Source organism: Lipophrys pholis, assembly GCF_963383615.2.
Source record: "Lipophrys pholis genome assembly, chromosome: 1".
NCBI lineage: Eukaryota > Metazoa > Chordata > Actinopteri > Blenniiformes > Blenniidae > Lipophrys > Lipophrys pholis.
Window position 1 is genome coordinate 13,657,633 of NC_137635.1, and position 13,188 is coordinate 13,670,820.

Sequence of the window (13,188 nt, forward strand, 5' to 3'; positions counted from 1 at the left end):
TACTCTCTCTCCTCCTCCTCCTCCTCCTCCTCCTTCTGTATGTGAGCACGCGCGCGCGCGCGCGCGCACACACACACACACACACACACACACACACACACACACACACACACACACACACACACACACACACACACACACACACACACACACACACAGCATTCTGTTTACCATTAATGTGATTTGTTGGAGATTTCGACTTCATTATCATCATCCTCATCATTACCAGCTCCTCTTCAGCTTCATATGGAAGACAGTCACTCACGTGTGGATGTGTAAGTCAAGTGCTCCCTCTGTCTGTGAGGACATGATATAGAAACTGCTTAGGAATGAGGAGGAGGAGGAGGAGGAGGAGGAAGACACATCTGCAGGGGGAGCTGTAGGTGAGGAGGTGCAGTGAAGAGGGTCTGACCCCGTCCTAGTCCTAGTCCTGGTCCTGGTCCTGCAGGTTTCCCGGTGCCCCCGCAGGACAGAGACCTCCTGTGGCCCCGGAGCTGCTGCAGAGCGAGCTTCTACAATCACTTGTTGATGCTTTCACCTCCTAGGATGTTTACACATGGATATTTGTTTAAACACTCTGCTGACAGACATCTGTGTGTCTATCATTCTACCATTCTATGGTTCCATCATTCTATTGTTTAACTGTTTTACCTTCCCATCATTCTACCATTCCACTGGTCTGAGGTTCTACCACCCTATCGTTCCACTGTTTTAGCGTTCGATCATTCTATCATTTTATTCTATTGTTCTATAATTTTTTTTCCATCGTTCTACCATGTTATTCTATTGTTTTATCCAGAGGCACCAGTCTGGCCTGAGGGATGATTTTGCTGTTGAAGCTGCCTGCTGTTCCTTGTTTGTCTTTGCGTCTTTGCCCGTGAGGAGGGACGTCAGTGAGGCAGCTGTCAACAGGTTCTTTGTGACCTTGTTGTAAAGTATCACTGCCAAATCATGAGGTGAAGCTTCAGTTCTGCAGGACAGGAACACCCGGATCCATTCTGAGCTCAGCGTCGTTCAGTGAGTAAGTATGCATCAGAAGTTTGTTTTACACCACCAAACATTGTACTAAATGATGTTATGTCCAAATAATATTTTATATATATATATATATATATATATATAATTTTTTTTAATCAGGAAAATGTTTCTATATTTTTTTTTCTCTCTATCAAACAAAAATGTGACTTTATTATGAATGAAATCATGTATTTAACTGGAATTTGAATCTTAAACAATAAAGAATGCATTTCTCGGTCAAAAAACAGAGAACCTCACACATTTTGACCTTTGACCTCCCGACTCAATATTAAACCCTCACACAGTCATTTAGTTCCCCCTGCTGGCCAGGCTGCGTCATTACAGCCCACTGCAGTTCACAGCCACAGGTCCAAGTGTGTTTGTTTATATTAAATGTATGATGAAACAAACATTACCAACAGATGAGATGTTGATTTGACTTTGCTGTTGTTTGCTTGGTAAACAGGTCAGATAAACAGGAAGCTCTTCTGCTGTGTTTCTCTGTTTCCAGTGGGCAGAAGCTCCATGTGACCCTCATTAAACTAAATCTACCATGATTCATCACTGGAGTTTTTCCAAAGATATGAGACGATGTCACCGACCCTCAGGTAGGTTTAGGTTCTGGTTCTGTTCACTCAAAGTTCGGGTTAATTAGGTTTTGTACGGTCAGGTTCTGTTGCGTTGGGTTTTCAATTTTCTCTGACATTATGGTTAATAAAAATCCACAGAGTTCTGTTCATCATAGCAGTAAAGGTCAGAAAAGCGCTAAACAAAACCTATGTATTATTAGTGTCAGATTTAGGCTTGGTTTATGTCAGATTTAGTTTAGGTTCACATTAGGTTGTGGTCAGGTTTCGTTCAGGTTTAGGTTTGGTTTAGATTAGATTCATGTCAGGTTTAGGTTTTTGTTGAAGTCAGGTTTAGTTTAGATTTTGTTAGGTTGCATTTAGATGTGGTTAAGGTTAGTGAGTTCTAGGATTAGATCAGATTTTGGATCATTTGGTTCACGTTGAATTTGGGTTTATTCGTGTTTCATTGAGTTTGAATCTGGTTGAGTTTGGATCAGATTCATGGTTCCGTTTGGTTGGGTTTAAATGACTTTCGAGGTATGGGAATATTTTCTACTCGGTGTGTTTGTGTTAGTAGGTGAAGAGACCTTTGCAGTCCAGATAGTGACTGTTGGTCAAAGGCCTCCTGACAGTGTGTGTGTGTGTGTGTGTGTGTGTGTGTGTGTGTGTGTGTGTGTGTGTGTGTGTGTGTGTGTGTGTGTGTGTGTGTGTGTGTGTGTGTGTGTGTGTGTGTGTGTGTGTGTGCGTGTGTGTGTGTCCACAGATAGCAGCAGGTTAAACATTAACGCAGAGCTGCTCGTAAAGCTAACACCACTACAGGGAACCTTTGGAGTTTGATATGATGTGATCTCACACACACACACACACACACACACACACACACACACACACACACACACACACACACACACACACACACACACACACACAGAGGATGACACGTGAACACACACTCGGTGGGTCCTCAGAATGACTCGGCTCTGATCGGAGGAGGTGATCTCTGAAATTGCTCAGGTGAGTTTTTCAGTTTGTTCTGAATCAAAGTTTGAAGCTTCTGGGAGAGAGAGAGAGAGAGAGAGAGAGAGAGAGAGAGAGAGAGAGAGGAGAGAGAGAGACCTGTAAATGAGTCTCTGCTGAAAACAGGCCAACCGGCATTAATGTTATAATGGCGACAGACAGAGAGATAAACAGATAGGCAAAGAGACAGAAACAGGTGAATGTCTGCAACAAAACCAGCTGAATTTTAACCTGATGCCACGTCAGCTTGTTACAGCAAAAACATATATTATATTTTGTAACAATTACTGTATGCTAAACATTACGTAATTATTCTACATCATTCATTTTACATTGAATATGAAATATTGTTCCCCGTGTGTCATATATTTTGTGTTGCATTAGATAAAAATCAGACTAGTGTTTGTGAAGTACATGTAATAATAAGTTACTGTATTTACACTATGTTTGTGTTGAGTTAGTGACTGATTACTTGAATGAAAGTCGTGCTTCAGTCTGAGTTTCAGAGCTGCTGTCTCTCCATCCTGCTATCCTGCTAGTTGTTAGCATGAGTGCTAGTCAAAGTTTCTTTTATATAGCGTTAGCATTTTGTCCACGGTTGCTGTGATTAGCATTAGCGTGCTTGAATGGCAGTGAGCTGAGCCGTCTGCAGATGTCTCCATGTTGGGAGTTTATCTAAACTGGTTTGTTGCAGCTTCCTTTAGTTGTCATTAGTTCATAAATCTGTTTCTTTCAAGGACAGCCAGCATTTCAGGTTATGGAGCATCTTCCTCCCACTAACTGATGCAACTTCAGCCAACATCCAGATTAGAGCAACTTTCTCCAACAGTCTAAATATAGAGCTCAACTAGAAAACATATCTTTCGGAATGTTGCTGTTTTGCTACATGCTGTCACTTCTATATTAACCATCACAATGTAGCAGAGAAATCGAGCAAACCTACACCATCAGTCCTGTAATACCACTTTGTACCAGCAGATGTTGCAGTGAGTCATTCTTTCTTTTCTCCTGCTTCGAGGGTAGGAACAGAAGAAGAGTTTGACAGCATGAGGAACACTGACTCACTACTGCCACAAATTGCAGGAAATTGCTATAACTACATTCCTTAATGTTACTGTGCATGGTATTAGTCTTGACGTAGCGACAATTGCTGCTGTTAGTATTATAGCTGTTATCGCGGCAACTGCTGTTGTTATTCCCACGTTAATGATGCTATTACCATTGCTGTGGTTCTGCAGCGCCTCTACAGCTGCTGTTCTCACAGTGAGCAGTAAACGGTCGTTTGAAGTGATTGACGTGGAAACAGCAGCACAGACGTCGGTTTGCAGTCGGTAGCAGCTTCAGCATCGGCCATGTTTGTTTGCTGAACGCCCCTCTGATGGAGGATCTGATTGGTGGACTCAGTAGCAGGTCATTGAGTGCAGCTTTGTCAGTCTGACTCTTATGTGTCCATCAGAAATGGGAGGATTCTCTCTGCTGTCAGATATAAAACGCAGTAGAGACATTAAAAGTTTGTGTTCTTTTTCTTTTGACATGAACAACCTGTTTCACACACTGTTGCGTAGTTTTATGCAGAGTTCCAACCTCTGGTCTCGTGTGTTGGTGAAGCATGTGAAAAATTAGTAAGTGTTTCAACATTAACCTGATGACATCCACTTTTCAATTCACCAACTTCTGACTGCTTTCCAGGAGCTTTGAGCTGATTTAATAACTAGAGTCAACTGGTTCCTGAATGATTTAAACCAGTGAACTCCGACAGCACTGATGGGTCGCGATCATCACACAGACAGAAACTGACCAGTGGCTCTACACAGAGAATTCAACCACATTTTGCTGAGTCATGTAAATTAATGTTATTTTCAACCATTTTTCCTAGGACTTTAACTTTGACTGCAGTTGTTCAGTGAGTACATTTACTAGTACTGATCAGGTTTTGGTGCTCATGTTTGGTTCTGGATCTGGTGGTCAGATTTAGTTATGGGTCCGGTTCTGTGGTCAGGTTTAGTTATGTATCAGCTTCTATTGGTCAGGTTGGGTTCCATATCTGAGTGTGGGGGTCATGTTTGGGTTTGGGATGGCTTTTGCTGGTCAGGTTTGAATTTAGTTCAGCTTTTGGTTGTCAGGTTTGATTCTTGGTCAGGTTTTGGTAGCCGTGTTTGGTTCTGACTCAGCTTTTTGTGCTCAGTTTGGGCTGTGAATCGGGTTCTAGTGGTCAGGTTTGATTATGGATCAGGATTTGGTGATCAGGATTGGTTCTAAATCGGGTGTTGGTCATCTGGTTTGGTTGTTGGTCATTAGAGTTAGTTTTGGATTAGGTTTTGTTGCTCAGATTTGTTTCAGGATCAGCATTAGTTGGTCAGATTTGGTTTTAGATCAGGCTGTGTTGTCCAGGGTGGTTTCTGGATCATGTTTTGGTGGTCATGTTTGGGTCAGATCGGGTTTTGGTGATTAGGTTTGGTACTGGATGAGATGTTGTTGGTCAGGTTTTGGTTTTGATCAGTTTTTGGAGGTCAGATTTGATTCTGGATCTTCAGGGGTAGAGGCTTCCCTGCAGGCAGTTTCAGGTGGGTTGTTGACTCAGCAGCAGCCTGGTGTGTCGGTCGGGCAGACCTGCACAGACTCGGTCAATGATTAGCAGGCAGACCTTGACCTGCCTGCTGCTGCCGGCCTCAGAGGAGCCAACACTGTATCTCAGTATGTATGACACGAGCAGCATCAACCACAGTGAGGGGTAAATGCAATCCGGATGCAGTAAAGAGAGTTTCAGGTATGAGCCAACATATTCCTGATGTTAGCAAACTAGCAGGGAGGAAATGTTTAACGTCAGTGAACAGAATCTTGAGAGCAGTGTCGTCATGCAGCTGTATCCGACATGTTCACTTTCTCTGCTGCTAACATGATCTCTGTCATGATAATCATATTCACTGTTTAACAGTTCTCCAGTCCTGTAGAGACAAGGTAACAAAAGAGACCTCAAAACCGAAAAAGGAGACTAAGAGTGTCAGGCAAACTAAGCTATTTAATGTTGTTTTATTTTTACAATTGTCTGTGAGAAAGTTCCATTTAGTTCATCATAGCGGTGCAACAGATCATCAGACAACAAACCCCATGTAGAAAGAAGATAAGAACTGTAGCAGCTAATAGATATGATGTTCAGTACTGTGCTCGGCTAGGTGGACGTCTTTCTCCGGGCTCAGAGACACACAGACGTCAAACAGGAAACAGGACAAGACATTCAAAACCTGATTAACAAAACTTAACAGTTAGAACCGAGTTAGAACAAATGTCCAGAACTGGATAACACCATGAAACACGGAAACACCTGAAACCAGGAGGAAATCCGACGTGATGATTAAACATAAGGACATTGGGATTGCCCACTGACACAGAAGGACTTGTTTGTCATTGCAGTGAGCACCCCTAATTTCCCTGATTTACATATTGCTGTCAATCACACCCAATGGAAACCAATCAGAAAGCAGGAGGGGACGGACTGGCGGGGACGCAGAAAGAGGCAGCGCTCCGGGCGCTAATGCAGCGGACTGGGTACCAACTGAGACAGGTAGGAGGTCTGTCTGTCTGTCTGTCTGTCTGTCTGTCTGTCTGTCAACCTGCCTGTCTGTATGTCTGATTGTGGTGGTGGCTGTACAGGAGAACGGCCAGCGGCGGTACGGTGGTCCCCCGCCTGGCTGGGATGGAGCTCCACCAGAGAGAGGCAGCGAGATCTTCGTGGGGAAACTTCCCAGAGACGTGTTCGAGGACGAGCTGGTTCCTCTGTGTGAGAAGGTGCGAGGAACAAAGACATTGTGACTGAGAGCAACTTCCAACAGAGACCCGATCACACCAGATCTCTCTCTACTCTGACTTCCAGTTCGGGAAGATCTACGAAGTGAGGATGATGATGGACTTCAACGGGAACAACCGAGGCTATGCCTTCGTCACCTTCAACACAAAACAGGAGGCCAAGGCCGCCATGAAACAGCTCAACAACTACGAGATCAGGTCTTTTACTCTGTGAACTTATTCAGGAGACTTGATCAGCACACATCTGTTTGTCGCCCAACAAACCCCCTCAGCGACCACAAAGAGACACAACCTAGATACCATGAACTGTCGGCTACAGATTTGCCCTTGGTCTTCATGTGTTTCTGTTCTCTGTAGGAACGGCCGCCTACTGGGAGTCTGCGCCAGTGTGGATAACTGTCGGCTGTTTGTCGGCGGTATTCCTAAAACCAAGAAGCGTGAGGAGATCCTGACTGAGATGAGGAAGGTGACTGAAGGGGTGGTGGATGTCATTGTGTACCCCAGCGCAGCCGACAAGTCCAAGAACCGGGGCTTTGCCTTCGTGGAGTACGACAGCCACCGAGCTGCTGCCATGGCTCGCCGCAAACTGCTGCCAGGTAGAAGCAGAGACCCAGGGGCCACATTTTGTAACTTCTGCAATTCCTCCTGTGTGGTTTCGAACATACGTACACTATTGTCACACTATTCTAAACCCAGACTCTTCCAGCGCACTTATCAAAGTATCTTATTGGACAGGAGCCTGACCAACACTTCTGAGTAGAAAGTCCTGTGCATTTCAAGAGGTGTCCTATAAATGCTCATGAATGATGCGTTTAAAGTCAATCTGTAAATTGAACTCTTAGATTCTACTCTCTTACTTTGACCAAACCATAAATGTTACTTCTCAGCGAGATAAACACATGACACACGCACAAAACAACACAATAAAACATGTCAAAGTCTCCTTCTGCGGAGCCGAGCGACTGTGTTATCACTAACCAATCTCAGCACACATTGCTGGGTCCTGGGCCAATAAAACAAGACCTCTGATTGGCTCAGTGAACTAAAAACTCACCTGTCCTCCATCTCATGTCATGAACACTCGCCTGTTATCCATCCCAGGTCGTATACAGCTGTGGGGTCATGCCATTGCGGTGGACTGGGCGGAGCCTGAGGTGGAGGTGGATGAGGACACCATGGCGGCAGTTAAGATCCTGTACGTGAGAAACTTGATGCTGCAGACCACAGAAGAGGCCATTGAGAAAGAGTTCAGCAGCCTCAAACCAGGTGAGCCTTCATTTCGGAAAGAGGGGGATCAGTGAATGCTTCCCGTCAGTTCTCTACAGTTGTGCTTCCCAAAACATTTCTGTACTGCAGGAGCAGTGGAGCGAGTGAAGAAGATCAGAGACTACGCCTTCGTCCACTTCACTCAGAGAGAAGACGCCATCAACGCCATGAACGCACTCAATGGAAAGGTGAGTTCACAACCACCATCACTAAAACACAATGTCAATCTGCTTCATATGTCCTTCTGGATTCTTCTGTCACAACTCATTCTGCAGCTTCAATTCACAGTAGTGACGCGCTGTCCTCCATCTTTGTAGTTCTGTAGCTGTGTGCTTTTCCCCAGTGTTCCCAATATTTCCCAGTGGCTCTGATATTTTCATTGTTCCCAATATTGCTAGTGTCAGTAGTTTCCCCAGTCTTCCCAGTATAAAAAGTAACTCCTCACTCCTCCAGGTGGTAGACGGGTCTCCTATCGAAGTCACTCTGGCCAAACCCGTCGACAAAGACAGCTATGTTCGCTACACCCGAGGAACTGGGGGACGAGGGGGTTCTCTGCTCCAGACAGACTACACAGCCTACACTCTGGGACAAGTAAGACCTTGAGCACAACACTCCTACACTCCGGGACATGTAGGACCCTGAAGTCACCACATCTGTACTTGGGAACAGGTATTAAACAGTTGCACCATAATATCCTCTCGATAATAACCCGCCACTGTCACCTCCCACAGGTGTACGACCCCTCAGCAGCGTACCTTGGTGCACCTGTGTTTTACGCCCCGCAGGCCTACGCTGCCATACCGAGTCAGTTCCGCTTCCCAGCAGCCAAACCTCACGTCGGAGGAGGTCGCGGTGTCATGAGGACGCCATCTGTCCGAGGTGAGGCCGCCATGACTTTACTCTGTAAAATGCAGAAAGCAGGTGAAGCCCCGCCCCCGAGCGACGAATCACAGCTGAGCAGCAGACAGTTATGCACTGACCCCTGGATACTATACTACTGCACACACTCTCATGCACACACAGACACACGCGGTAATACACACACCAAAGGAGCCAAGTTCATGTAGTAAGGCCCTCTGTTCTGCTCCATCTATCAGTAGAATAGCTGTGAACAGCTCAGTGTGACATTGTAGCCACTTGATATTTTCTCCACTATAAAGTAACAAGAGTAAAGCATAAAGAAAAGAAAAAAATCCTGAAAGTGTAAATAGTTTTAGAAAATATATATTTTGAAAGTTACCTTGACATGAAAGTCTCAATGAGGTAAAAATAAAATGGACTATACATAAATAGTGTGTGAACTGTTGGTGGGACATAAGCAGGGGGCAGAGCTTCATCATTGGTCAATCACCAAACAACACGTAGCCTCAGTTTGTTCATGAGGAATCGAACCAATCGCAGAGTCCGAAATCCTGAAATCATTTCGTCCTTCAATCAACCCTTCAATCAAACCTTATTTGTAAATCAGAACGCACGCAGGCTAGCACAATGATGAGCAGACACTTGAGGGCAGGACTTCAAAAGAAGCAGATGTGCTGTTGTCATGGTTATCACTGTTGACATGTGATTGGATGATTGTGTGATCCTGATTTGCGGTGATTTGATTGATTTCACGCCTTTTCGGTCTCCTGTAGAAATTTACATGACTGTACCTGTAGGGGCTGCGGGGGTGCGGGGGCTGGGTGGGCGGGGCTACCTGGCCTACGCTGCGGGGGGAGGAGCTGTGGGTCGGGGCGGAGGTGGTGGCGCCCACTACGGGCTGAAAGCAGACAAACAAGCTGAAGAGAAGCTGTATGACCTGCTGCCCGGTATGGAGCTGACCCCCATGAATCCGGCCGCCATGAGCTTGAAGACAGCCGCTATCAAACCTGCGCCACAGGTGAGAGCACGCCACTCAGCGTCTGAAGTGTCAGCTTCAGTCAGCAGGAGACTAGGTGAAATCAGGAACAAACATTATACATTTAGCTTAATAGTTTACTTCGGGAAGCTTGCGGCCCTGATGTCTCTTGAAGTATATCTGGTGGGATGTGTGTACTTGTGTGTCAGGTCCTGGAGGAGCTGTGCCAGAAGAATAACTGGGGTCAACCGGTCTATCAGCTGCATTCAGCCATCAGTCCGGACCAAAGACAACTTTTCCTCTACAAGATCACCATCCCAGCTCTGGCTACACAGTACCCCAATGTGTCAGTACTCACAATAGTGCTGCTAAAGCTAAAGCGTCTGCTGCTGCTGATACTATGGCTACTATTGCTAATACTGTTGTGACTGTTCCTGCTAATACTGTTGCTCATGATGCTGCAGTTTCTGTTTCTCAGCTGCTGTTTGTTCATGACCATACGGGTGCTAATGCTACCACTAATGTTTTTTTTGTAATTGCTAATGCTTGTGCTATTGTTCCTGCCATTCCAAGCTGAGCTCATTAACTGTATGTCTGCAGACATCCGTTCACACCCACCAAACTGTGCGCCGCCGTGGAGGAAGCAAAAGTGCACGCGGCCGAGCACACGCTGCAGACGCTGGGCCTGCAGACCGAGGGCGCCACCGAAGCCACCGTGGCCTCTGTGGCCTTCCCAGGTATGTGAAGGTCCGTACCCCAAGCCGACTAACGCTTCACTGCACACCACAGTAAGAGATCTCAGAGCAGTGCCGCAGGAAGAGGATGCTCACGTGTTGAATCTTCACTACGCTTCAACAGCTTCTGAAATAGGACTACTGGTGCTAGACTGGTACTGGACTAGTTTGACACAAGTATTTGGATACATTGTTGGATATGGTTTTGGAGCCTTTTTCTTTCAGATTTTGGTTTTGTTTTGGACATGGTTTTGTATCTACCTTTCGATCTGGTTTTGTACTGATTCAGGGTTATTGTTCATGGGTTAGACTGCTTCTGTTTTCACACTGATGTTGGACATAGTTTTAGGCCTTGGTTTGGATTGGTCTTGGTCATAGTTTTGGAAATAGTTTTGGATTGATCTTGGACATAGTTTTGGAAATAGTTTTGGATTGGTCTTGGCCATAATTTTGGACCTTGGTTTGGATTGGTCTTAGACATAGTTTTGGAAATAGTTTTGGATTGGTCTTGGCCATAATTTTGGACCTTGGTTTGGATTGGTCTTGGACATAGTTTTGGATTGGTCTTAGACAAATAGTTTTGGACTGGTATTGGACATAGTTTTGGACCTTGTTGGGACAAGTTTTAGCAAACTAGACATCCTTCAGCCTCACTATGTTTCTGGATTTGTGCAGCCCGTTGACAGATCATTCTGATGTACCTTATCAGACACGAGTTCAGGAGTTCTAGGGTCATTACATGGCTGTGCTCATGCTAAGCTAACCACAGAGCCATGTGTTTCCTGCAGCGCTGCATGCCAACAGCAGTGTTCCTCACCGCAACACAATAAAATGAGCACAGACTCAGTCCTCTGTGTCTGACTGTGTGTTGTGTTTCCTTGCAGGCTACGCTCTGGCGAGCCCGGCGTCCTCAGCAGTTGCGTCTCAGCTGAAGCAGGCTGTGTCTCTGGGTCAGGACCTGACCGCCTACACCACCTACGACGGCTACCCGGCCTTTGCAGTGGCAGCGCGCCATGCTGACGGATACGGCGTTTTCTAGAAGGCCCACTGAACGAGTGTACAGATGGCATGGGCCCAGCTTCAGGGGAAACCAGTGTTAACGCTTTGAGGCGAGATGTAGAAGGACCCCCGGGACTCGTCGGCCCGCCTACCACACACCCCAGTCACCCCCACCCCCCCCACCCCCTCCTCCTCCCACTTCTTCGCTGCTCTCAGTCTGACCATGATAGCGGTTGTGATTGGCTGCAGGCTTGATTTTTACTTTTCTTACTCTTAGTGTATGTTTACAAGTTTTATTGTGCCCTCAAAGTTCAGACTTTTCATCTGGAAGAAATACATATAAACACAGTCAAACTGGGATTCTCAGACTGGGAAAGTAGGACGTAAACCATCTTTATCGCAGTTAAAGTGAAAACTGTCGGACGTTGTCAGCCAACTACAAATAAGAACTGCAGTATTTTTATTCCCCATAATGAAGAGTTTCCATAAAAATGTTCTCTTCAGATTCACGTGAAAGGGAAACACTCTCGACTCCGAAGTGGGAATTTTCCAACTGATGATTCACCAAATTCCCAGCCCCTTTAAGGCGCCATCCTGTATGGCTTGTTATTTCCTTATTAACTGGGATTTGTAGTTCTTTGTTTCCATCATTTTAGTTTTGTACTATTTTTTTCAACCACTTTTTGTCTCCCAGAGAAGTTTCCGTGTTTGATTTCCTGGTATAACTGGCGTCTGCTCCCTGGATGAGTGCAGACGTCCTACACGTAGAGCAGAGACAGTATGACGCGGAGCAGAGACAGTATTACAGTGCGTGAGGCACTTAGATCTTATTTTTGTACCCAGAGGAAGAAGAAAAAAACTATGCTGAAGCTGTTTTTCTTACTTCGTAGTCGTGATTGACAGAAACAAAAGCATGAGAATCGGTACCGATGATGATGAGAGTGAGGAGCAGAGGGGATTGTGGGAACTCTGGAGGGTTTTTGTGTGGTTGGAGGAACCTGCTTTGACAAATTGTCACAATTCATGATCCGTAATTTTCATCAAATAAAGACGCTAACATATGATTGAGCAGCTGCCTTAGCTTTGTTCTATATTTGAAGGCCTAATGTTCAACAACTTCTGTTCAAACTCTTAACGATCTTCTTGTTTTCACATTAAATCTTTTGTATAAAACTTTATACATGAAAATGGAACAAAACTGTAATGTAACCAAAAATGTATTGCTTCCAAGGCTGCCCATTGTCTGAAGAATTCTTCTCATTTCTTGGACCAGAAGAAACGAAACCAGAAAATGAAGAATAGACCTTTTCATTGGAATAAACCTGTCGGTAAAAGACTTTGAAATCTCTGCTGAAGCGATGAAGTCCAAACAAGTGACTCGAAGTGTCCTCAGATCGTCTCCGACAGGTTCTGCTGAGTCTCACACTCCACAGCTCCACCTCCGCCTTCGACAGCGTGCTTTGATACGACATAACGTCAGAGAATAATAGCATGCGATGACATTGCATGACAACACGCTATTATAGCGCACCACCCAGCAATGTGTACACCATCTTCTATACCATAGCGCACATGATTTTGTGTAGTGTGTGTGCATGTGTGCGTGTGTGTGTGTGTGTTTAATCTTCTTATGTAAGCACTCTTTTTTTTCCCCTCTTCTCATGAAGCCTTTAATCCTCTTCATCCTCCATCATCAGCTGTTTCTCACTGTCTTTATGCGGCACACACATTGATCAGCCAGAACATTAAGACCTCTGACTGACTAAGTGTGTGTGTGTGTGTGTGTGGAGGGGGGGGGGTCTGTGTTGACGGATGAACATCAGGTGTTGTAACATTACTTTGTTACAGTGGTAACAAACATTTTAATGATGAATACAAACAAACACTGATTGTTATGGCTACAGAGTAAAACTTAAAAGTCAGACCTCAACTTGTAAAACACACA

The 13,188-nt window shown here is 45.2% G+C and overlaps 1 protein-coding gene across 5 annotated transcripts; it reads left to right on the forward strand.

Annotated features, from left to right (window-relative positions):
• The first annotated feature begins 2,467 nt into the window (after positions 1-2,467).
• Positions 2,468-12,583, forward strand: a1cf (apobec1 complementation factor). 5 transcript variants are annotated; one of them, XM_080458785.1, is made up of 13 exons: positions 2,468-2,600; positions 6,015-6,165; positions 6,255-6,389; positions 6,475-6,605; positions 6,765-7,003; positions 7,509-7,673; positions 7,764-7,861; positions 8,127-8,264; positions 8,405-8,552; positions 9,308-9,552; positions 9,720-9,856; positions 10,111-10,247; positions 11,129-12,583. In XM_080458785.1, the coding sequence occupies exons 2-13, from the start codon at positions 6,064-6,066 to the stop codon at positions 11,281-11,283; spliced, it is 1,830 nt and encodes a 609-aa protein (XP_080314911.1). In that variant the 5' UTR covers positions 2,468-2,600; positions 6,015-6,063; the 3' UTR covers positions 11,284-12,583. The 5 variants fall into 5 exon arrangements, with proteins under 5 accessions (XP_080314911.1, XP_080314912.1, XP_080314913.1 ...); XM_080458786.1 differs by having other exon boundaries at positions 9,332-9,552; XM_080458787.1 differs by having other exon boundaries at positions 8,459-8,552; positions 9,332-9,552.
• The last annotated feature ends 605 nt before the right edge of the window (positions 12,584-13,188 follow it).